Source organism: Vitis vinifera, chromosome 14, assembly GCF_030704535.1.
Source record: "Vitis vinifera cultivar Pinot Noir 40024 chromosome 14, ASM3070453v1".
NCBI classification, from domain to species: Eukaryota; Viridiplantae; Streptophyta; class Magnoliopsida; order Vitales; family Vitaceae; genus Vitis; species Vitis vinifera.
This window is the reverse complement of record NC_081818.1, coordinates 9,050,521-9,076,173: the sequence shown is the minus strand read 5'-3', so window position 1 is coordinate 9,076,173 and position 25,653 is coordinate 9,050,521. Positions and strand designations below refer to the sequence as shown.

Here is a 25,653-nt window from a genome sequence, read left to right as displayed (position 1 = left end):
AACAAGTTGAAATGACGACAAGCTACATCATGACACATCATATGACGGTGCTACCAGCCGCCTTAAACTACAATGATTGCCCTGCCACTTACTGGACAACCATCATTACAGTTTAAGTCAAGGTGCCAACTCAGCACTACAGTGTTTTCCCTCTTGAGCACTATAAAAACCCTCTTGAAATAAAACTCAGGTACACAACACAAAAGGGCCACCCCATTTACTCTCCTCTCTAAAGGTTCTTACCCATTTTTGTGCTTAACTTGAGCTTCGGAGGGTGTGCCCGGACAACTTGTCCGGACATCTTTTGTGCAGGAAAGAAGTTAGCACAATCTTTAGTTGCTAGGTAGAAGCTTTCAATGTCACAACTAAGGGAGAATCTATCTTCAATTGACCTAGTATCAACAAGGGGGGATGAGAGAAAATGAGCTTTTATATTGAATCGTCCGGTTCAGAGGGAACCGGTTAGTTCGTTCGATTTGTCGGTCAGACCGTTAGTTTACCTAGTCTAATTCTAGTTCAACCACTTTTCATCCCAATTCACCAGACTGGATCAGAACTGTGATCTGTCGACGGTTGAACTGGTCAATCCTATATGGTTTTAAAACCATGATATTAATAGAAATTAAATTCAATTTAAGTTTCATTAAAAATAAAACAATTATTTTACAATTAGGAATGAATTAAAGATAAACATTATTTTAATAAAATATAAATAATAATATTACAACAAAATCATACATTATGTTTCTTTAAATATTGACCGACATTATTTTCTATGTTACCCTAAAATCATAGTAAACCTTTTGCAATGCTTGAACCTTAAGCCCATGATAGTACTCCACTTATAAATTAAATTAAATAAGCTTTCGGATTTACTATTCTTTTTTTGGAATACTAACTGAGTGGTGCACAAAACCAAGAAAAAAAAAATCTTAAATAGATCAATAAATGATAGAGTCTCTAACAAATTAATCAAAATCAAACACAAATTGTACTTTACTATAAACAAGTACTAATTAATCAAAGTTCAAAATTTATACATAATCAAATTCTTAGCAATGATGCCAAACAATCAATGTATTTTTAAGCATCATATATGTGAAATCCATGGAATAATTTAAAAGAGTTCAAACATTTGGTATTAGATATCTTAAAATAGAGATGAGAACCAATAATTAGCACAAAATAAGCATTATTCTCTTATTCTGCATAACAATAATGACATCTTTCAACTATAAAAAAGATTTAGCCTTCAATCATGCATATATTTCAATGGAAATCTCCATGTGATGCTTGGATGTTAAGAAAATAATAGAAAATTAGAATTTCACTAAACTAATGTGATGCTTGCATATATTTCACATCACTAGTTAGAACCAAATAAAAAGAGTATATTAAGAACTAAACAATTTGTATCAACATATAAAAAATGAATACAAAACTCTCTTAACTAATGAGTACACAAATTATGGGTTAGTCCGTCTATTGTAATTGTTTGAAGGATGTCAAGGTAATATACAAAGTGAATATATATAAGGAAAATTTAATCTAATAGTCTAGTCCAATACTAGGCTTAAGTGACTTGAGCCCATCAAGGCTTGTGTCACTCAGTGATTAAAATATCATGTATCAATGCACTTGTAAACAATATTTCTAATGGATATATTAGTGGTCAAAGCTAAAAAATGAGTTGTTTCTCTACCACATGAGGGAGTTGAATCCCCCCAACAAAAGGTTGAGCAAGCACCCACCTTACCACTAGGGCAAGTTTGCCTTTCATTAATTATTTTGCACCACACACACACACACGCACAGAGCCCATCAAGGCTTGTGTCACTTAGTGATTAAACTATCATATATCGGTACACTTGGAAACGATATTTCTAATGGATATATCAACGATCAACGTGGGTCAAAGCTAAAAAATAAGTTGTTTCTCTATTTCAAGAGGAAGTTGAACCCCCCAACAAAAGGTTGAGCAAACACCCACTTTACCACTAGGGCAAGTTTGCACCTTGTTAATTATTTTGCACCACACACACACACACAACCCATCAAGGCTTGTGTCACTCAGTGATTAAAATATCATGCATTAGTGCACTTGGAAATGATATTTCTAATGGATATATCGGCGATCAACGTGGGTCAAAGCTAAAAAATGAGATGTTTATCTATCATATGAGGGAGTTGAACCCCCCAACAAAAGGTTGAGCAAACACCCACCTAGGGCAAGTTTGCCCCTTGTTAATTATTTTGCACCACACACACACACACACACACACACACACACACACACACACACATATATATATATATATATATATATATTAAAAGTTTTCATTTACACAAAATATTAAAACATTACTTTAAACAACAAATTAATTATAATTATTTTATAATAAAACGAAAAATTTTCATTTAATTGATTAGCAAAAAGTATTTAATATCATTAATATATTAATTAAATATTAAAAAATTATACATTTATCATCATTTATTTTATATCATTTAATACATCATAATTTTAATATTAAATATATTTTAAAATTACACATATTATAATCAAATATCATAATATTATTACCGAATAATATTTGTATAATTTAATAATCAATGTACACTTATAAAATTTATATTTTTATTTGACTCATACAATATTATTATTAAATATGATAAATTATATATATATATATATATATCAATTTCTTTAACAAAATAGCTTTAAAATGTCTATTATACTTCTTGTTAGGAATTTGAGGTTAATCCAAACTATGGTAATCACCCTAGAGGGGGGGGGGGGGGGTAAATAGGGTGATGGTCTCTTTTTCATAAATTTAAACTATGTAAAAATAAGAGACAATTATATGCAAATATATAATAAACAAAATAAACACAATTGCATATAATTTAAAAGAGTTAGGGAAGAGAGAGTGCAAACACGAGAGTTTATAGTGGTTCGACACTTCCTTGCTTACGTCCACTCTCCTCAACCTCCTAATCGAGTGAGGGTTCCACTATCTTGAAGCTTCAACCAAACTTCCAATCTCTTTACAATTGGATTATGGTTCCAATTCACCCTCTTGGACTTTTGGCTTCAAGCACCCTTTACACTTCTCAAGAGTTATCCCACTCTTGAACAACCTCTCAAGTGATACCCCTCACTTGAGAAAATTCATTTCAAAGATATACAAAGATCGATCTCACAAAAATCCTAGTAATAGAACTTTAGGCTCAAAGATACAAGAAAAACTAGGATTGAAAGGTGCACTAAAGATATGCAAGTTATGAAACAATGGTGCACTCAAAAACACTCTTCCAAGACTCAAATATATTCAAGAATGATTTGGGAAGGTTAAGCTCATGAAACAATGAAGATTGGAACCTTTTTATAGAAGAGAAAATCCAAACTAGCCGTTTGGGGGTTTGTCCGGTCGAGCTATGGGTCGACTGGTTGACTAGCCGTTAGCATTAAATGCTTGGCAGGTGACCGTTGAGCCTCAGTCGGACCTCGACCGGGAAGAGAAGGCCATTGGGAGAGAGAGAAACTTTTGGCCTCCTTCGACCGGTACTCGACCGGACGAGCACAACCGGTCGATCGGTTCCTCGACCGGTTGAGCCGGTTGAGCCAATTTTTGGCTCAACACCCAACCTTTTTCAACTTAAAACCTTTTAACACAAGTTTGAAAATTATTTAACACAAGGTTTTAGTTAAAAACATGAAATCATCCAATTTTAAAGATATTTAAGACAATATTACTCTTAGATGATTTTGGTACATAAATAAAAAATGAAATGCATGAAAGTCCTAGTGCACCAACAACCTTACAAAGAGATCTTAAGAAGTTTTGGTCTTGAAAAACTCTTCTCTTTGAGGTGGTATTCTTCTTCATGATTTCTCCTTGGCTTGATTGTCTTTGTGATTGCCACTTTGGAAATCATCTTGCCTAATCACACTTGAAATATGATCATTAGTTCTAAACCTTGTTTTGTTATCATCAAAATCAAGATTAACCAAACCTTGGTTTCACACTTCTAATTTCATTTCTAAGAGCTTTGTTCTACATTTTTATAAGTTTTGATCAATTTTAGGCCAATTAATATTTTGTATTAAAATATCTGTTGATATATCCATAAAATCGAACTACCAATATATCCGTGATTACCGATATTTTTATCCCTGGTGTCACTTAATTTAGCCTAAAACATGTCCTAATTGATTAATTAATCACATAGGGTCATTTAATTAATCGATTAGCCAAATCCAGAGACATTGTTCATTGTCCCCTATGCAACTTTATGTAATTACCAAACCACCCTTATGCACAAAAATGAACCTAAAGCCAATCCAACCTTCATAAAACATATCATCATGTTATATGAGCTTAAAGCGGGGACTATTATGACCCATAGGAGTATTGGTTCTCTTAGAATCCAATTCTGAGGTTGATTCAACATTCAATTAAGGAGAATCAACTACATTCCAACATCCTATGTAAATAACAACAAGACAAAGCTTGGGGTCCGTGACCTACAATCCACTGCATGCATGTAGACTCCCCATGAACTAGTGTCTATAATCTAATAAGGTAGTGTTATCACTTATCAAGATTACCTCTCAAATTTTTGAGTTATAAATCCCTATTATGTGATTAACTAACATACTCTACCTCTACTGAGCATATGTCAAATTCCATAAAATGAATTATTGTGGACACACTGTTTCAATCCCATAAGATATCAGAGTGCCTTTATTGAGAATACCTGTTGCCATCGACCTCTATCAACAGTGAACCAACCCATAAGGATATATGATCACTTTAGGGTTTCACTCATAAGTAAAAGCCTCTTATTGATTTTGGCACAAACTCAATATCCTCTCAAGGTTGAGAATCCATGCAATATAGTAGCTTGGTGAATCATGACAATTATTAACTTTGTGTCATGATTCACCATAGGTCCTGTCCAATGTGCATCACATACACTAGTACGCTCACGATGGGAAACCCATCCTAATGGCCAAGACAAGCCATCCCTCCAATTAGGAGGTGATGCACTAGAGTCTCTATTGGATTGCCCAAATTCATGAACCAATTGTAGACCACTTATCTACTTACAAGGAACCGATGACTTTGATGGTGCTTTCTTCAATAAACGGGCTCAAGGCCTTGGTAGTGTTAGTTCTCTTTCTGTTTATGAACAAATAATGCTTTGGTACTTAAGACTAGGACACCTTGGTTTTCTATATCTTAAACATTTGTTTCCTACTTTGTTTAAAGGATTGGATTGTGAAAGTTGCTATTTATCTAAGAGTCATCGTACTACTTATTATCCAAAACCTTATGTTCCCTGAAAACCATTTAATTTAATACATAGTGATGTGTGGGGACTGACAAAAATTCTAGTCATATAATGCCAAACATTACTGTATCTGAAATAAAGGGAGAATCAGTACAACCAAATACTGAGCGTTTGGTTTATACTCAGAGAAAGACTCGTCAAAAGAGTCAAAGTCAACATGTTCCTTTTGGTAATGACCAATCTCGACCTTTGGGAACTGAAGCTCCCGATATCACAGGTAGTCCTACTCCTAACCTACCTTCAATTCCTAGCATTTCTTCTTTAGACCTTGATATTCCTATAGCCCTTAGAAAAGGTACACGAACCTGCACTAAATATCCCATTTCCAAATATCTATCTTATAAAAAAACTCTCTAAAACTCATAAAACCTTTACCTAAAAAATCTCACACATGTTGGTTCTAAGAAACATTCAAGAAGCCCTTGATGATCCAAATTGGAAAGTAGCAGTGATGGAGGAGATGAATGATCTTAGAAGGAGTGGTACTTGGGAGTTAGTGGATTTACCTAAGGAGAAAAGAATTGTAGGTTCTAAGTGGGTCTTTATTGTGAAATGTAAAGCTGATGGGAGCATAGAACGATACAAGGCAAGACTAGTAGCAAAAGGATTTACTCAAACCTATGGTATTGATTACCATGAACTTTTGCTCCTATAGCCAAGATAAACTCAATTAGAATTTTGTTATCTTTGGTTGTAAATTTCAATTGGCCTTTGCACCAGTTAGACATAAAAAAATGCTTTCCTAAATGGAGATCTGGAGGAGGAAGTATTTATGAACCTACCACTTGGATACAAGGAGAATCTTGGATCAAACAAAGTTTGCAAATTAAAAAAAAATCCTTATATGGTCTCAATCAATCTCCTAGAGCTTGGTTTAAGAGATTTGGAAAAACTGTAAAAAATTGTGGCTACTGTTAGAGCCAAGCTAACCATACTATATTCTACAAACATAGTAAAGATGGCAAGATTGCTATTTTGATTGTTTATGTGGATGATATAGTTTTGACTGGAAGTGACAAAGAAGAGTTGGAGAGACTGAAAAGAAGACTTGCAACAGAATTTGAAATCAAGGATTTGGGAGCCTTAAAGTACTTCCTTGGAATGGAGTTTGCTAGATCTAAAGAAGGTATATTTGTAAACCAACGTAAATATGTCCTTGATTTACTTGGTGATACAGGACAACTAGGTTGTAAACTAGTTGAAACACTTATTGAACCCAACATAAAATTGTTGCCCTCTAAAGATGATGAAGTGAAGGATAAAGAACAATATCAAAGGCTAGTTAGGAGGTTGATTTACTTGTCACATGCATGTTCGGATATTGCTTTTTCAATAAGCATGGTGAGCTAGTTCATGCATGCACTTGGACAACAACACTTTGATGCTGTTTATAGAGTCGTTAAATATCTAAAAGGGTCACCTGGAAGGGGTCTACTGTTTAAAGGTCGTGGGCACCTATAGATTGAAGCATTTACATATGCAAATTGGGTTGAGAGTGTAGTAGATAGACGTTCAACCTCTAGTTACTGCACCTTTGTTGGAGGTAACCTTGTCACTTGGCGAAGCAAAAAACAGAATGTGGTGGCTAAGAGTAGTGCAGAGGCTAAGTTCAGATCAATTGCTCTTGGAATCTGTGAGGCGTTGTGGATTAGACGACTATTGGAAGAATTGAAGATCTCAAGTACCCTACCAATGAAACTGTATTGTGACAACAAATCAGTTATTTTAATAGCTCATAATCCAGTACTTCACGATTGAACAAAACATGTGGAGGTAGACAATCACTTTATTAAGGAAAAACTCAAGAATGGGCTGATATGTATACTGTATATTCCTACTACTGAGCAAGTGATTGATGTGCTTACAAAAAGAATTCCTACAAAGCAGTTTGACAGACTAATTGACAAGCTGACTATGGAAGATATCTTTAAGCCAGGTTGAGGAGGAGTGTTGAAAAAGATAGGATTGGTTGAGATAATTAGCAAAATATTAGGAGATTTAAATGTATAAGATATTAGGAGATTTATTTTTTTTTGTAACCTGTTAGACAACTGTATATTGTTAGTGTGAAACCAAGGTTTGGTTAATCTTGATTTTGATGATAACAAAACAAGGTTTAAAACTAATGATTATATTTCAAGTGTGATTAGGCAAGACGATTTCCAAAGTGGCAATCACAAAGACAAATCAAGTCAAGGAGAAATCATGAAGAAGAAGACCACCTCAAAGAAAAGTGTTTTTCAAGACCCAAGTTTCATAAAATCTCTTTGTAAGGTTGTTGGTGCACTAAGATTTTCATGCATTACATTCTTTACTTATGCACCAAAATCATTCAAGAGTTATTTTGTTTTAAATATTTTAAGAATTCGATGATTTCATGTTTTTCAACTAAAACCTTGTGTTAAATATTTTTCAAACTAGTTTTAAAAGGTTTTTAGTTGAAAAAGTTGGTTGTTGAACCAAAAAATGGCTCAACCGATTCAATTAGTTGAGGAATCGGTCGACTGGTTGTGCTCGTCCAGTTGAGGACCGGTCGAGGGATGCCAAAAAGTTTCTCTTTCTCCCAGTGGCCTTCTCTTCCCAGTCGAGGTGATTTTCTTCCTGATCGAGGTCCGATTGAGGCCCAACGATCACCTACCAAACATTTAATACTAATGGCTAGTCAACCGGTTGACCTCTAGCTCGACCGGTCGAACCCCCAAACGACTAGTTTGAATTTTCTCTTCTATAAAAAAGGCTCCAATCTTCATTGTTTCATAAGCTTAACATTCCCAAACCTTTCTTGAATATATTTGAGCATTAGAAGAGTGTTTTTGAGTGCACCATTGTTCTAAAACTTGCATATCCTTAGTGCACCTTTCAATCCTAGTATTCTTGTATCATTTGAGCTTAAAGCTTTTTGTACTAGGATTTTGTGAGATCGTTTATTTGTAAATATTTGAGAGGAAGTTTTTCAAGAATGGGATATCTCTTGAGAAGTGTAAAGGGTGCTTGGAGTCAAAAGTCCAAAAGGGTGAATTGGAATTATAATCCAATTGTATTGCTTGAAGACTTGGTTTGGAAGCCTTGAATTAGTGGAACCTCAAGCTTGGGATTGAAGCTAGAGGAGAGTGGATGTAGGCCGGGTTGCGCCGAACAACTATATAATCTTGTGTTTGCATTCTCTCTTCCCCACTCTTTTAATTTATATGCAATTATCTTTATATTGCTTATTATATACTTGCATATAATTGTCTCTTACTTTCGCATAGTTTAAATTTTCAAAAAGTGACCATCACCCTATTCACCCCCCCCCCCCCCCCCCCCCCTCTAGGGTGATTACCATATGTTGGATTAGCCTAATTTTTCTAACAATTAGGTTGTTAAGTTGTTTCCTATTTTTGTGTTGAGAAAAATCTTTTATAAAGAGGATGCCTTGTATACAGTTTTAAATATAGAATAGAATAAAAAAAAAATATTCATTTTCTATTCTGTTTGCAATATATGTCAGTTTCTTAAAAAAAAAAACTTTAAAATGTTTATTATACTTCTAATTTCATTTCTAAGAGCTTTGTTCTACATTTTTATAAGTTTTGATCAATTTTAGGCCAATTGATATTTTGTGTCAAAATATCCATTGATATATCCATAAAATCAAATTACCAATATATCCGTGATTATCGATATTTTTATCCTTGGTGTCACTTAATCTAACTCAAAACATCTCATTTAATTAATCAATTAGTCAAATCCAGAGACATTGTTCATTGTCCCATATGCAACTTTGCGTAATTACCAAACCACCCTTATGCATAAACCAATCCAACCTTCATAAAACATGTCATCATGTTATATGAGCTTAAAGCGGGGACTATTATGACCCATAGGAGTATTCGTTCCCTCAAAATCCAATTTTGAGGTTGATTCAACATTCAATTAAGGATGATCAACTGCATTCCAACATCCCATAAAATAACAAAGAGACAAAGCTTGGGGTCCGTGACTTACAATCCACTGCATATATGCAGACTCCCCATGAACTAGTGTTTGTAATCTAACAAGGTAGTGCTATCACTTATCAAGATTACCTTCAATCTTTGAGTTATAAATCTCTATTATGTGATCAACTAACATACTTTACTTTTAATGAGCATATGTCAAATTTCATAAAAGGAATTACTATGGACACATTGTTTCAATCCCATAAGATATCATGGTGTCTCTATTGAGAATACCTGTTGCCATCGACCTCCATCAATAGTGAACCAACCCATAGGGATATATGACCACTTTAGGGTCTCACTCATAAGTAAAAACCTTTTATTGATTTTGACACAAGCTCAATATCCTTTCAAGTTTGAGAAATTAACCATGCAAATGACAATTAATAACTTTGTGTCATGATTCATCGTAGGTCCTGTCCAATGTGCATCACATACACTAGTACACTCACCATGGGAAACCCATCCTAACAGCCAAAACAAGCCATCCCTCTGATTAGAAGGTGATGAACTAGAGTCTCTATTGGATTACCCAAATTCATGAACCAATTGTAGACAATTTATCTACTTATAAGGAACCTATGACTTGTATCTTCTATGTAACTCTTAATGTACCCAAGTCCTATACAATGTAAAGGATTTAGGCTGAATGCTTAAATCAATGTTAATACACCAAAAGGATAGCAAGGAGATAGTTATGTTTTTGTTACATCATGTCTTGCTTTTAAGGGCTCAATCCCAACAATCTTTATAGGTGAAATTTAATAAAACTTGTAAAAAACAACTCTAGAATTAGTAAGTTCACTTTTTAGTCTAATTGATGTGTGTCGCAATTCGAAATGAATAAAGTACTTTGCTTTAATGGTGAAACTCTCTTCATTTCTACCTACGATGAGTTTCACTACCAAGCCTTACTTACATTGCTATTTTCTAGCTTTAGTTGTGTTACCGACTCTATTAAATCCTCAACCAACCATAATTAAAAAACTTGATATAATTAATCATATTTCAATTGAATCAAAGTTTTAAAAAACTCACCCCCAACTAATAATAATTCAGCGAGCATTGCATTATGTACCTCTTTGTCCAAAACACCCAAAGTCTCTAAGCTCAACTACTACTTATTGCTTAGTCAAGTCATCATTCCAAGGGAAGGCACGAGGCTCTTTGAGCGAGACTTCAATAGAAGGGATTCTTAATTTCATAAAATAGAACAACTGCATAAAATAATGAAATAGTACAACATATAAATTAATCTGTAATAATAGTAAAAATAAGGAAACAAGGAAATAAATTGAAATTGAGTATAAGACCTATAGGAAGATTAGGCATCCACGAACCCATGATGTTTTGGATTGTCCCTAATGATGTCATTTTGGAAGGCGTCTTTGTGTATCACATGCCATAGGTCTTGACATCCATCAATCATAGATGTTGAAGCTAGGAATGTCACATAAGCATAAAATACGAAGGCCCTTTGAAACTTCTCTCCTATAGGTAAGGAGAGGAGTTGCTCCTCCTAGCTTTAAATGCTACGTACCAAAAGAATGCTTAGATGTGTGAAGCCTACGTGGAGTATTTGACCACTTATCAATAGACTAAATATGTGCCTAATAACAGTTGTTGTCACCTTGATTTGCTTATCCTGTCCTATATCTAGCCTCTTGAATCCAACATTAAAATGTTTGATTAGCCATAGGTAGAGGTTGCAATGCAACTCACGACATGATATGGAGAGGAGACCTTTATATTGGAAGGTCTCTTATGGCTTTTAGTTTATGTTTCGATAATTTGTTATACAATTTAAGAAATTTGGCAGTTGAGCACCAACTAGAAAAAGACTGAACCTAGATACAATAGATAAAAAACAACCAAGTTAGAAACTTAAAAATCAATCCCTTCAGTAATTCAGATGTATTTTCATATTGAATAGAACCATAAAAAGCATTAGGGTACTAGCTAGCATACTACAAAGCATATAATTATTATTATTATTTCTTTAAGAAATCCTCCTTTCAAAAGACAATTTTGTTTGGAATTTTTTTTAAAGAATACTTAAACATCGTCTCTTCAAGAGATGCTTTTTGCTTATAATTTTTTTTTAAGAAAGTATATTTTCAAAATACCACTTTTTATTAATTTGATGGTTACCTAACAACATTACTTTCTTAGGTGGTTGAAACTATGTTGGTTTTGGAAATATTTTTTTCACTATCATATTTTAGAAAATACTTTTTAAATTTGTCATACAATTATCAAAACCCCACATTCATAAGCGTCAAGGTAATGTTCCAAAAGCATCATTATTAATATTATGCATAACTTAAGATGATGATTTTAGTGAGCATCAACATTATTGACTATACAATGATGTATGACTTTCACAAACATCAATATTCATTTCAGGTCACAATTTTGTAAAAGTAATTTCACTCAACAAGTAATCAAAGATGATGCCTTTAAAAGAAGCATCAAGGTTAACATTTATAGAATATGGTGCTTCCTAAAAACTTCAACATTGAATAACTGATAATTGGCTCGAAGATGATACTTCAAGTGTCATTGTATGTCTTTCTTGACTCGTAAAAAGTGTATCGTTCCTTTCTCTTTTTTTCCTTATAATGATAAATTAAGTTAATCAAATATTCGGTCATGTGAACGGTTTGACAACTTATTAATTAGCTTCCAACAATATTTTAGCCATAAAATACAACAAATTGAAAGCATGATCGATCAAATTTACAATCCATCCATACTTTCAAACACGATTAATCAAATTTCCTCCTATTAACTTAAAGTTATATAATGAATACTTGTTTTTTGAAATGGGAAATACGACAAGGAAGGGTTAGAAAATAGTAAGTTTAAAGGTTAATTTTACTCGCATTTTCTGAAGTTTTGATTAAATACATGTAATTTCTATTAGTTTAAAATTTTATCAAATACTTCATTTATTTTGAATTAGATGGATGATGAGCAAAAATTACAAATAAAATTGATACGGAAAGTATTTTATGAAATTTTAATTCAATGAAAATTAAATGTATTTAATCAAAACTTTATACGAATGTGAATTGAAATTAGCCCATAAGGGCAAAGAAGACAAGGAATTATGGCCCACGTCACATTTTATTACGGTGCCTTTTACATAATTCTCCCTCTTGAATTCCATTGCTCTGGAGGCAAGTGTAGGGCAAGTCTGAGAAAAAACACCCTCATTGAATCCTTTCCGAGACACAAGCCGATCGAGCATTCACACGGCTGATGCTGATGTTTCCTCATCCCCTTTTAAAAGTCACAACCCAGCCATCCTTTAAACCTCCATATCCTCTGCATCCTTTAGTTGTACTCTAAGCATTGATTGAGTTTAATTAACACTTCCTTGTCAAGGACTCAATGCCCTCACAGCCCCAAAAGTTTTTAACACTGGTAAGGGCAAGGAGGTTGATTTGGTCCCAAAAGTACAACTTGAAAAGCTGGGTTTTACTTGCATCCCCTGCACTCGACTGCAGATGAGATGAGCTCACCTGCAAAACTAACATCAACTGCCAACATCGTGGATGTCATGGGTGGTATGTTTTCAATTTGGGCCCACATCTTTCTCCATTTTTCTCGCATTTTTGACTTGCAAAAAGTGAGGAATGGGTCCCATGCATGGCTCAATCAAAATGGACTCCCCAATCAAAAAACGATACAGTGTGGTTGGGCTTCCTCTAACCAATACAAAAGCACCACATCATCATTTATTCGTTTTCTCTCAAAACTATCTTCCAAAGTTGGCCCAGGACTGCTCCTATTGGCGAATCGTAAGAGTCCCTTGTTGTAGAAGAGCATATCCATTTACCTATTAGAATTTGGATTCAATGATGGCATTGGGCCCATGGCCCCTTGGAGGTATTCTCCCTCCGGAATATGATTCTATATTCTTATACATATCTTGGTTTAACTGTCTACATCTTCATAATTTTTAATATCCACCATCTGTTAGAGGTTATCTTCATCCATGGTTCAAATTTCTGCAATCTCATATAAAGCTTGAATTGTTAAACCAATGTTAATGGCTCATAATAAGAACTAAATCAAGTCAAATCAAGCTAAGGTTCAAATATAAGGTATGAAATCATTGTTGGACATTAGGATTTAAACCGAATATTGTTTTTATCAAGGTAAAAGTTAGGGAAAAACTAAAGTATCGAATCGATACTTACTAAATGAATTAAAGTATAAAATAACGGGATCAAAGTATAAAATAATAGGATCAAAATATATCCATGGAATCATCCGATTGATTGTACTTTTTTTTGATAGGTAGCAAAGTTTGGGGCCTATGGGTTGAAGAATTTCATGTAGTATGATATTTTAATATCAATCAAATGTTAGACACCATGTTGGCATCATGCCTGGGACAAGTAAAGAGTCATGTGATTAAAAATACATTTTAGCAGAAGTGCTTGTGAAATACACAGAAATAGACCAAAATAGAGAGGCGTCACTGCAAATGACTACAAGTTGGAGGTGTGGTCTTGTCCCACTGAAAAGGGGTTGAGGAGTGAGTACAGTTACAACTTCCAAGTTGTAACTTCCAAGAAAACTAGTCTCATGCTTCCACTCCACTAGCACAAAACAACCCATTCTCAAAAGGAGGAAGAAAGAACAAAATTGGTTCAAATATTTCGAAATTGTTTCATTTTTGTTTTTCAGTTGTGGGTTGAATTCCATGGACTCGTTTGAGGACGGTGGTTGGGATCTTCTTGACTACTGTATCATTGAAGATGCTACTTCAGCTGATTACTTTTGGGCCAATCAGAGGTACTGTATCTTCTTCTTGGTTCTCTAACCGTTTGGCTGCTGAGGAAACTCGAGAAAAGAAAAGAAAAGAACAGAAAATATTTGAGCTTTCCCTTTTTTCTTCTCTGTTGTTTTGGGTTGCCAAAAGATGGAGAATCCTGTCCAAGAGAAGTACATGGTTGGTTGGAGGTCTGAGCTTTCTGGGTTTTCAGGGTTTAATTTTTTTCTTTTCCTACACTTTCTCTGCTATCAAAGTGATTAATTTTCTGAGAAAAGATGCATGATCAGAGATTTTTTTTTTTTTGGTACAGTTATTGTTTCACTTGATTTATATTGGATCAATTCTCCGTCCTTGTTAGTGATATGGATCATAGAATTGATGGGTTGTTCTTATTCATTAATTTATTTGGGATTTGAGGTGTTTTTTAATCTCATTTTCATCATTTTGTTGTTGGTTATGTGGATTCAATCCTTTGTTCTCATCAGACTTGTGATCAAATCCGTCTATTGTTGTTAATTCATGGAGAATTCAGAACTTATTTTGACCTCAGAATGAAAATTTATCTGCTCCCAAGTTCATCACCTACTTTTGACTATCAAATTATCAATAATGACCCAAGATGCTCCAAATTTCTGAATGATTGGTCTGAATTGTTAGATGAACTAATATAAGCATAAAATGGGTTTTCTTTGCCCAAATTCTAAACCTGAATTTTCTGAACTTCCAAGCAACATTTTTTCCTGCTGGGTTTTATCCATGTTTGGCTCAGGATGGCTACCGCCATGCTTGAACTTCTAAGCGAATTAACAAGTAGTTTGTGAATTGTGAGGGGTTGTTTGTGCATCTAGAAGAGAGATCGAATCATCCAGTTCTGTTTTACATGGTATTTAAGTGAATTCATTTAATTTTCTCATGGCATTATGTTGAGATGTTGTTTTTGCTATTATATTTCTATGACTGTCTTCATGAGAGGTCAATGACTGATACAATTTCCGCCTTGTTGTTCTCATTTGTGGTTATGTTGATGACTCCATTTTACACGACCAGCCTGTATGAGAAAATGCTATATAAAATGCGCTCGTCATGGCACTTTTCTCTATGACGGTTACAGCTCATATATATATGTGTGTGTGTGTTGTTGTTGTCTCAGTATGGATGGAATCCATAGAAAAATCTGAGTAGTCATGCTTTGATTTCTTTCTATTATGACATCTTGATTATTTGCTTGCAGTCCTTCTAGGGAAATCAATGCTTTGGTTGTTGACACGGTTTCCACAGAAAAGAGATGCAAAAGGGGAAGGTTATCTCGCTGTTCTTACTCTGATTCTATCCTTGATTGTTGTGCCGCCTCAATCTCAAATTGCTCTTATAAATGTGTCAATTTGAGATGTCATAAGTAGTGTTCTCTGCCTTGTGCATTGCTTCTACCTGCTGATGATGACACCATTTTAATAATTCATAGGGAAAAGGGTGAACGTTGTAGCAGAGCAGAATCTAAAGCATGTCGTGAGAAAATGCGGAGGGAGAAAATGAATGACAGGCATGCATCTGTTCTATCTGTGCCTCTTCTGTCATGCTCTTGTTGCTTCAATTTCATCACAATCCCAGACACATTTTATTGATCATTTCAGTTCAGTTCAGATATGGAAGGGAAAAGGGTCATTGATACAACAATATTTTAAGGAACAAATTGTTTTGTCTCTTAATTTAGGCTCAAAAGTCGACCCAATTGCTTGATGCTTTTCTTAAGAATTGTGGGGATTCTTCTTTGAGTTGAGCACCCACAAGGCGGATGTAATGCATATACAAAATCAGACAAGATGGATAGAAGATTGTATCTCATTTACGCTGTAGGCTTTAACATATATTTAAATTTTCCAACATACTTTGTGTTAATTCTATAGTATCCAAATTGCCCTTTTTCATTCATTGGTTTTGATGGAACATCTTGTCTAAGTCTTCATACAGGTTCTTGGACCTCAGCTCTCTTTTGGAACCTGGGAGGCCTCCCAAAACTGATAAATCTTCTATCCTCAGTGATGCAATTCATGTTCTGAACCAGCTCAGAACTGAAGCTCGGGAGCTTAAAGGAAAAACTCAAAAGCTTCGTGAAGACATTAGAACTTTGAAGGTAACTCTTATATTCTGTGGTGGTTCTGACAAGCATGAAAAGCTTTTCACATACGCTAAAAGTTACAAGTGAAGGTGATAGTTAGAACAAGACGATTGGTTTGGTTGTAAATAGAGCGGCTCATGTTGTCACCGTCTTGCAAGTGCCTGCAGAAACACCAAATTATCTGGCTTGTGAAAACATAATTTTTATAGCTACAGTGGTGATCAATTTTGTCTCATCTTTATTTCACTGAAGAGAACTTCATGCAAGGTACACTCTTGTTCAGGTTGTTATCATTCATTTATTCTCAATTGCAGGCAGAGAAGAGTGAACTCCGTGAAGAGAAACTTATCCTGAAGGCAGATAAGGAGAAGATGCAACAGCGGGTGAAAGCCATGAATGTTGTACCTCCTGGATATGTGCCTGCCCATCCATTAGCATATCAAGCTGGAGCAAACAAGATGGTGGGCTTTCCCGGTTACGGTGGGTTCCAGATGTGGCAATGGATTCCCCAAACTGTGCTTGATACATCCCAAGATCATGTGCTCAGACCTCCTGTAGCTTAGTGATGCATGATACATGGATATCACTAATTTTCCTTATTTAAAGTTGTTTAATTATACAGCATCTGAAACCTCTCTTATGGTTTGAATGCTGCTGACAAGATAGTTATCCTAATTTGGTTATTGCTATCAACACTGACCTGGCTCCCTCTTCATTTTTGGGAATTGAGTTTTTCACTTGTATGGCTGGGACGAGTTGTCTTGGATTGCTAACTATGTTGTGGGACTTTCGGGGTTCCAACCCCATTAATCAGCTGGCCATGAGGAACATTTATTTAGATGCCTAAGGCCTGCCCCACTAGTTTTGCTAGGGAAGCTCAGTTGATGGGTGCATATGCAAACGGAAGGTGGTTCAAAGCTCAAGAGTCATGACAGTGTTCCCTTTGCCATCCTTGAGAGTAGCCTTACAGCACATGCTCATGGTTTGGGACCATGACACAACTACTTGTACTGTTTAGCCGGCCCTCTTCTTTTAACACTAGCATTCAGAATTTGTTGAGTCCAGAGAATAGGAGGCAGACATCCTTTTTTAAAAGATAAACTTGGCAATGTCTGCTTGGACTCAACAGCAACAGCAAGCTTGGAGTCCCAAACCAAACCATTTTCAAATCTTTCAACCCATGATCACAGCTGGGCCTGACTAGTACAAGACGAAACATTGCTAAATCACGTAGATACTTTTCTTTGATCATAGGGTGAGGTAGAAAATAGTTCTAATTTGGAAAAATAAGAATGGTATCTTATATGCCATTATGTCTGTCTTTGACCAAACAAACCTACCATGAACAGACCCAATGGAGACATCCAGCATTTTTCTAGGAAAATTATACTTGGGCCTCTCATCTACCATTCAGCCCATCCAGATAAAACCCAGAGGCCAGAGCCCACACGTCTTGCTCTCTTCCTCTCTCGGAAAATTATGTCCAATCTAAAAAAATCAATAATATTGAGGTAGCAGATAAGGCTAAGAAGCTTGGTGATCTCTTGGTCCACCTTCACCCCCCTCACCATGCTCTCTCTCAACGCTCCCGCCTCCCTTTCTCTCTCCCACCACCACCTCCTCCACCGCCGCCATCACCACCACCGCCTAAAAACCCATGTAAAACCAATCTCAGCTACCATCATCCCCTCCTCCTCAACCCCACGACACTCTCAGCAGCCAGAACTTTACCAACCCTTCAGGCCACCCTCACCCAACGCCCCAATACCCTCCCACTTCCGCTCTCTCGATACCGGTAGCCGCCTTGAAGTCCTCTCCAACCGCCTCGGCCTCTGGTTCGAGTACGCCCCACTCGTCTCCACTCTCATGCAAGAAGGTTTCACCCCCTCTTCCCTGGAAGAGGCCACCGGCATTTCGGGGGTTGAGCAGAACCGCCTCGTTGTTGCCGCCCAGGTCCGCCACTCCCTCCTTCAATCCGGCCTCGACCCACAAATCCTCTCCTTCTTCGACAACGGCGGCGACTCCTTGCTCTATGAAATTCGCCTCCTCAGTGCCAGGGAAAGACTGGCCGCCGCTCGCTACGTCGTGGAGAACCGTGTCGATCCCCGTGGCGCTCAGGAGCTTGCCCGGGCGATCAAGGACTTCCCCCGGAGGCGTGGAGATAGAGGGTGGGAGTGCTTTGATTATAATGTTCCTGGGGACTGTCTCGCGTTTATGTACTACAGGCAGAGCAGAGAGCATAGGAATTCATTGGACAAAAGAAGGGCGGCATTGGAAAAGGCTTTGGAGGTGGCTGAGACAGAGAAGGCTAAGAGGGTGCTTTTAGAGGAACTGGAAAGGAACGACGACGCAGATGATGGAAAATCAGAAATTGAAGGTGCGGTTCGGGTTCCGGTGGTGAGGATGAAAACTGGAGAGGTAGCCGAGGCGACGACAGTAGTGGTATTACCGGTGTGCGAAGCCCAGGAGGGGGTGGATGTGGTGTTAGGAGCGCCATTAGAGTGTCGGAGCCAAGGAGAATTTGGAGTGGTGGTGGCCGAGAAGGGGTGGAAGAGGTGGGTGGTGTTGCCGGGATGGGAACCGGTGGCGGGTCTGAGAGCGGGTGTGGTGGTAGCGTTCGGGGATGCAAGGGCGCTGCCATGGAGAGTGAATAGATGGTACAAAGAAGAGGCGATACTGGTGGTGGCTAATAGGGGGGCAAAGGAGGTGGTGGCTGATGCCGGATTTTATTTGGTGGCGGTTTCCAGTGATAATGGCAGTGCAGGTGGGGAATTGAAGGTGGAGAGAGGATCGGCATTGAAGGAAAGAGGTGTGAAGGAGAGTTTAGGGACAGTGGTGTTGGTGGTTAGGCCACCAAGAGAGGAAACCGATCATGAGTTGAGAGATGAAGATTGGGAATGAAAGATCCTAAGGCTGGGCAATGTGGCTGTTAGTGTGATTCAGCCATGGGGATTCATACAGGCCCATACCTATAATTGTAATAGTGGAGAAAATTTTGAAATTCAAGCACAGGGGCTTCAATTCAATGCCCTGTGGAAGAGTGCATCTGTTTTGGTTGCGGAAACATGGCTAGCTGTTGATTAAGTATAGGTTTTGTTGTAATGAGGCTTCAGCCTGTTTAATTTTTATTTTTTTTTTCCTATAATGTGATTTACATTTAATATGATCTTAAGGTTCATGGCATGCCTTGGCATTCTGAGTGTTGCATTTGATTTGGAAATTAGGATAATGCTTGGAAGTTCCATACACATCATACATACTGTTGAGTGGATATCTAATTCACTACTACCAGTGTCCAAAACAAACATTATTGTTCTGACCTTCTGATGTTTGTATTGTTCCTTGTTTGCTCGACCATGGTGGTATTCCTAAATTTGAAAGTATCAGAGAAGCAAAGAAAATGAGAAACTGAGGTTCTACTATGCATTTCTGCTAAATTTTGTTTGGAGGAGCTTGTATTTTCATACACCAAGGTATTGAGTGAATTTAAGAAAACCTATGACATTGTTAGCCATTTACTTTCAGTATGGCAACATAAATTAAATTTGGAGTGGATCCTCTAGCTAATTGGTACCTCTCAACTTTAAATTCAGTATTTGATTGAATGGATTGGGAAAATTTGAAAATTTGATGAGGTCTTTATGTTCAGCTTCACTGATCATCTACTTGCAGTAGTTACATGGAGGGCCATGAGTCACTTGCTGACATTGTCTCTCTATAAAAAGGAAGGGAAGTTGGGAAGGTGTGTTGAAAACTTTCTTATGGGTTATCTGTTTTTGGAAAGGGTATCCCTTGTGAACAATTAATACCTAAGGCTACTGCTTTCCCTTCTTTTTTCCAGCTGTTTTTATGTGCTGATGTAATGTTAAGAGCATGTAGAACATGATATGTATGATTTTTACTCACTGAAATCAGATTGGAGAAACCATATACATATTTACTTTATTCTTTATTACATATGGCGCATATGCAAATTGCAAGAATGAAAAGCCACAGAGAAATACATAACCAATTCATGAAAGATGAAAGGGGTAGCTACTAATTTTTAGGATATCAACTGAACGGAAGAAACATGCAATTCCAACACAATGATGCATAGTTAAATTAAAAAGGAGAAGACGAAGAACTCAGGTTTGATGTCGAGCAAAGCATAATTCCCAGTTTGATGAAGGCCTTTTCTTGATTCTCAACTCCTGATTGGTATCTCATTCTTTCACGTACCTGAATGTGATGTTTAATGGTTATGGGCACAAGATTTTAATTTTGTGATGCAGAAGCTGGATGGCGATGATGGTAGGTAGCATGGAAGCAGGAGACTTTGTAACAGCACTGCTCACATCACCAAATAAGATCAACTGCTAGGATTCAACAACTTTTGTCTTGAAATAGATATGCCCATATCTTTCCCTCATAATCAGAAGAGTTGCAACAATTTGCTCCATTGGAAAACAATCCTTTTCATCTTTGTCAATCTTCTTGCAAGTTTAAAACACCGCGGGATTGAGTCAGTAGTGAAACGGGTGAGATCAATGAGGAACCAAGAAAACTACTGTAGAGGGATGTATGAGGGTAACTGTTTCAACATCAAAGCATTGCCTATTTCCTTCATTTTCTCCGAGGCTCTGGTTTCAAGGACCCGAGGACCAAATATCCTTGGATTGACTGAGACTTGGGATTCTGGGAATATGCTTGGCGTTAAACCAAATATCCCATTTTGTTTTTCCTCAAACTTTGAATGATCTCCCGTTACATATAATGTGGCCATTGCATCAATTGAGCTATCAAATCTCCACTACTAGTTGTCGCTTATCACCATTAACATTTTCCCATTGATCCTGAGAAATTCTCTAGCACCTGGAGGCACTTTCTCCACATTCTTCATCATCCATTCTTTGAAATCAATCTCAACCTGGCCCAGTTTGATCCTTTTAGGATTCAGAAAAGAGAAAAATGAACATATAAATACTATATATACACAAAACCCAGATCACATTATGACCCTTTATTTTTTATTTTTACCCTTAACAAAGTTCTAAAATCTATTGTCATCTCCCTTGATATATAGTGAAACCCAGATGACATTTCTGTTCTCTCTTAATTAGTCTGTGTTCATCTTGTATCTCCAAGATAGATTTACTTTTATTACCATAACTGTTTTCCCAGAAAACTATGGCAACAGGAAAAATAACTTTGGAATTGTCTTTGAAACATAAAGGTATAACCTCCTTGTCGCGATGGCTCCTGGCATATCATGGAAACTCTATTGGTGAAATACGATACTGCTAGTTGCTCAGAAAACTAAAGAGAACAAAGCATTTATATCCTCAATTAAGTTGTCAAGAATCAAGAGAGATAATAATTGGAAATTGTCAGGCAAAAAGAAGAAAATCATTATATCCTAAACTCGATTCAGTTGTCAAGAAAGCCACAATGCTTGGACATCATCAAGCTATGAAATTGTTGAGCAAAAGAAGCACAACTACAAATGTAAAACCACTCCCAAGAAAACATTTTGTTGGCAGTCTTGATGGTCCATGGATGCTCATACAAAGGATGTCGACCATCCAAAATTATGTTAAGATACTCCCCAATGTGTTTATGAAGACCATAGCCATGCAACCTGGATTGTCAATATATATAGATTGACAGATATAGATGGGTTGTTGCTCTCTTGGGTATATACCATAAGAAAATAATAATAGAAGAAGCGCCAAAGATGCCACAACATACAAAACTTTTTATTGAGATCACCAAATTCAATATGCATAATCAATTAAGAAGCAAGGGGTTTGGGGGTTATATACCAAGCCAAAGCTAACTCTCCATCAATACCTCCACCATTGTGCCATAACAATTATCAACTATCTGTCCAGGGTCCTCGAAAACAACCTCTGCCATATCAATTCTCAACTATCTGTCCACAATCCTCGATTACAACCTTTTCCAAAGTTGTCCCGCTATCTGTACCCACCTTCTCCATCTCCTTAACCACACTATAGCCATCTACAACTTTCCCAAACACGACATGCTTCCCATCAAGCCATGGAGTTTTTGTGGTGCATATAAAGAACTGAGAACCGTTGGTGTTTGGTCCAGCATTTGCCATGGACAAAACACCAGGTCCTGTGTGTTTCATCGTAAAGTTCTCATCTGCAAATTTCATTCCGTGGATCGATTCTCCTCCAGTCCCATTGCCCCTGGTGAAATCTCCACCTTGACACATGAAGTTTGGGATAATGCGGTGAAATGCTGAGCCCTTGTAGTGCAGTGGCTTCCCGGACATTCCAATCCCTTTCTCTCCTGTACATAAGGCACGGAAATTTTCAGCAGTTTTTGGGGTAACATCAGCAAAGAGTTCCATTACAATTCGGCCTGCTTTCATCTTTCCAACAAGTATGTCGAAGAAAACTTTTGGATTTGACATCTTCACTGATTCAAAAACCTTCTCCACTAAATCAGTTTCTGTCCAAACAAACCCATATTAGCAATTTTGTCAAATGAGCATAAAAAACCAGCAACCATAGCAAAGTCTCTTAAAATATTGGCAAAGATAGTAAAAATGAATAACATATTACTTGAAGTCATCATTTTCAGGATTTCTAGACTAAATGAATTAAACAAAATTCAAAAAACTTCATATTAGCTCTGCCATCTTAGTAGCATCTTGATTTCGATTCAATAGAGAGTCCAAAGCATACTTTTATAATTTTAAAGCAAAATCTTGATTCTCACCCATCATCACTTTAACAGCATTTGATAGTTCCTTATACACAAATGCCCCATTTAAATTAGCTATGGTTGAACAAAAACATATATTTGCCAAGAGCAATGTGCCTATGAATCACAAATACGTGTCTGAGAACAATATGAACACCATACTATTTTTTTCAACTCTGTCCTTGCCAGATCATCTGGCATGGAGTAGGATACCACTCAACCAAAGCATTTTCAAGGTAAAAGTTTCATGTGTAGCCGTGGGACTATTTCATTTTTTATAACCGAGGACCCTCCCATGGCCAAGCCCTTAGGACTCTCCATGGGACATCACTCAACCAGTATCTAGGAAAAGCATTTTCAAGGTAAAAGTTTCTTTTTTTTAGGAACCTTCCATGGCCAAGCCCTTAAAACTCTCCGTGAGAACCCTAACCTCGAGGTGTTGACTGCCCCGCAACAACAAGTACCAGGTAAATTCAAGGTATCATAAGTGTCAGGATTTAAACCCAGGATCATGTACCACTTCTTGGAACCATACTTCCTAGAGTTCATCCCAACCAATTGTGCTAACTTGGCGGGTGTCTAGCCATGGGACTATATTTTCAATGCTTTTTAAATGGATTTTTTTTTGTTAACTCAAAGGTTTTAACCAAACAAAATAGTTTTGGATCATGCATCTATCCATCTATATATACAGATGGATCAGATAGCTCAACCTATAGATTCACACATTGATATATTTCTACAGATAGTGATGGTATCAACTCATGGATATGATCATGCTCTATTAGGGAGAATAAAAATAAAATAGAAATTTGCCCCAAAATCTGCTGTAAAAGGGAAAAAAATCTACAAGACCCTTTTTTACTTGAGAAAATTTACATGAAAATTTCTTCCATGAAAACAAACAAAAGGAAAATAGGAAACAGGATATGAAGATAACAAGAGAAATGTACATCATCCTATAAACAAATCCTCCAGCAAATGGGTGAAAAAACCACAAAGAGGATATTTTTTTGCGGGATGATTAATAATATCGCACAGCTTTTGAGCTTAACAGGTGTTCATAAAATCACCAGCAAGCCTTCGATATGTGCTTTTCTCCTTCTTCTTAAGGCTATGTTTGGATCTCAGCTGGGTAAGAAAGAAAAGGAAAATGCTGGAAATTAGGTCTAAAATGATTCAATTTTGAAGCCATTTTCTGAAATTTCTTTTCTTTCCCTGTACTTTAGAGATCCAAAATAGAAGCCTTACAAGAATCAATTAGTAAAATCCTAAAATGAGAAAATTTTTAGATTTACCCCCATGCTAATGTCTTCTGTTGCTATTTTTCCCTAAAGAACAAAAACTCAACTACGCGAAATTGAGAATTTCATTGATATCTGTGGAGTTCCCTGTGTAAAATACAAGAAAGCTAAAGTTCAATTTCTCTCTCCTACATTTTCTCAGCAACGAAACGGAGGATTATCCTCCATTTGAGGTCTGAGAAAGCAGAGAAAATGAAAACGAACTAAGAGTTAATCATGTTTTACTGCAGTTGGGTCTGAATCCAACATTTAACTCCTTCCCTACATTTTCTCAGAAACCAAACAAACAACTGGGGTTCTGAAAGGAAAACAATGATAAGATTGATAACAGCAAGTTAAACGTAGAGAATTGAAACGAACTAAAAGGAAAATGGAAAACAGCATAGAAAAAGTGATCACCTTTGGGTAATCTCAGACTCGAAGAAGCGAAGTGAGATGAAGGGAAAGGATTTTGTTGCTACACATTTATAGGAGCAGGGGATGGGGTTTAGGGTTTTAGGATTTGTGCCTTTTTGCATTTGTATCCCTGTGTTTTCACATATTTATATAACTTACCCCCTTCTCGCTTGTGTGAAATGGGCCGGACTAAAAAAGCAAGGCCAGGCCTTCGTCCGAAGGGCAAGTCCAACTTAAAATGTCAAAAGTTGACGACTTTTACATCCTCATCATCCAATTCAATCCTAACTTCAATGTCAATTTTTACTTTCAAGGTGTAATATTCTTCATTAGTTGCACCAAGTGTATCACTTGCATCTCCTGAATTCAACATTTCAATATCGATACCCAAATTTAACGTTTCTAGATCATGATGATTAGAAATTTGAGATAAACTACCATACAAGTTTGCCTCCGACTCCAAATGAGAGTAAATTTGATTTATCTTATAGGAAACACTTTTTATCTTCTCAATCATACTATCAACTTGACTACTACGACAAAACCTTTTCCACTAAAACTTTATATCAATTTATAATGAGGATTTAACATAATGACAATAATCAATATTAGATTAATCATTCCAATGTCACAATAACTTTGAAAATTTTCACTCATCTTCTTCACCATATCATAAAATAAATTTTTTCATACATTTGATATTTATCAATAAGGCTTTGAATTGCTCTTACTTCAAGAAAAAACGAATTCGAAGTGACATACTTGATACTAAGCAAATAGAATCAAAATAGCATCTTTGATGAGTTGTATACTATCTTCAACTGACTATGATATTTTGTCCAATATTAGCTCCTACGGTTTAGTTGATTAGGATTAGACTTTTATTCTTTTATTTTTTTTACCTTTATATGTCTTCATGTAATATATATATATATATATATATATATATATATATATATATATATATATATATATATATATATATATATTATA

At 36.3% G+C, this 25,653-nt stretch overlaps 3 protein-coding genes across 4 annotated transcripts; 2 read left to right on the top strand and 1 right to left on the bottom strand.

Moving 5' to 3' along the window:
• Positions 1-13,720: 13,720 nt before the first annotated feature.
• On the top strand, positions 13,721-16,936 carry LOC100251326 (transcription factor bHLH104). Of its 2 annotated transcripts, none has more exons than XM_059742934.1 (5): positions 13,721-14,147; positions 15,359-15,427; positions 15,590-15,667; positions 16,165-16,258; positions 16,558-16,936. In XM_059742934.1, exons 1-5 carry the CDS (start codon positions 14,056-14,058, stop codon positions 16,804-16,806), a joined length of 582 nt encoding a protein of 193 aa, XP_059598917.1. In that variant the 5' UTR covers positions 13,721-14,055; the 3' UTR covers positions 16,807-16,936. The 2 variants fall into 2 exon arrangements, with proteins under 2 accessions (XP_059598917.1, XP_002268590.2); XM_002268554.5 differs by having other exon boundaries at positions 13,732-14,147; positions 16,096-16,258.
• Positions 16,937-17,752: 816 nt separating this feature from the next.
• LOC100256476 (rubisco accumulation factor 1.1, chloroplastic) lies at positions 17,753-19,426 on the top strand. Its single transcript, XM_002268512.5, has one exon. The coding sequence runs from the start codon at positions 17,813-17,815 to the stop codon at positions 19,142-19,144; it is 1,332 nt and encodes a 443-aa protein (XP_002268548.1). The 5' UTR covers positions 17,753-17,812; the 3' UTR covers positions 19,145-19,426.
• A 2,534-nt stretch (positions 19,427-21,960) lies between these two features.
• Positions 21,961-24,789, bottom strand: LOC100261571 (peptidyl-prolyl cis-trans isomerase CYP19-3). Its single transcript, XM_010661811.3, has 2 exons — positions 24,664-24,789; positions 21,961-22,705 (listed from the first exon to the last, which is right to left on the bottom strand). The coding sequence occupies exon 2, from the start codon at positions 22,665-22,667 to the stop codon at positions 22,143-22,145; it is 525 nt and encodes a 174-aa protein (XP_010660113.1). The 5' UTR covers positions 22,668-22,705; positions 24,664-24,789; the 3' UTR covers positions 21,961-22,142.
• Between the last annotated feature and the right edge of the window lie 864 nt (positions 24,790-25,653).

Coding starts and splice junctions, on each gene's coding strand:
- LOC100251326 (XM_002268554.5), top strand. CDS start 14,056: ATGGACTCGTTTGAGGACGGTGGTTGGGATCTTCTTGACTACTGTATC. Junction 14,148..15,358: donor TACTTTTGGGCCAATCAGAG/GTACTGTATCTT, acceptor ATTTGCTTGCAG/TCCTTCTAGGGAAATCAATG. Junction 15,428..15,589: donor AAGAGATGCAAAAGGGGAAG/GTTATCTCGCTG, acceptor AATAATTCATAG/GGAAAAGGGTGAACGTTGTA.
- LOC100256476 (XM_002268512.5), top strand. CDS start 17,813: ATGCTCTCTCTCAACGCTCCCGCCTCCCTTTCTCTCTCCCACCACCAC.
- LOC100261571 (XM_010661811.3), bottom strand. CDS start 22,667: ATGTCAAATCCAAAAGTTTTCTTCGACATACTTGTTGGAAAGATGAAA.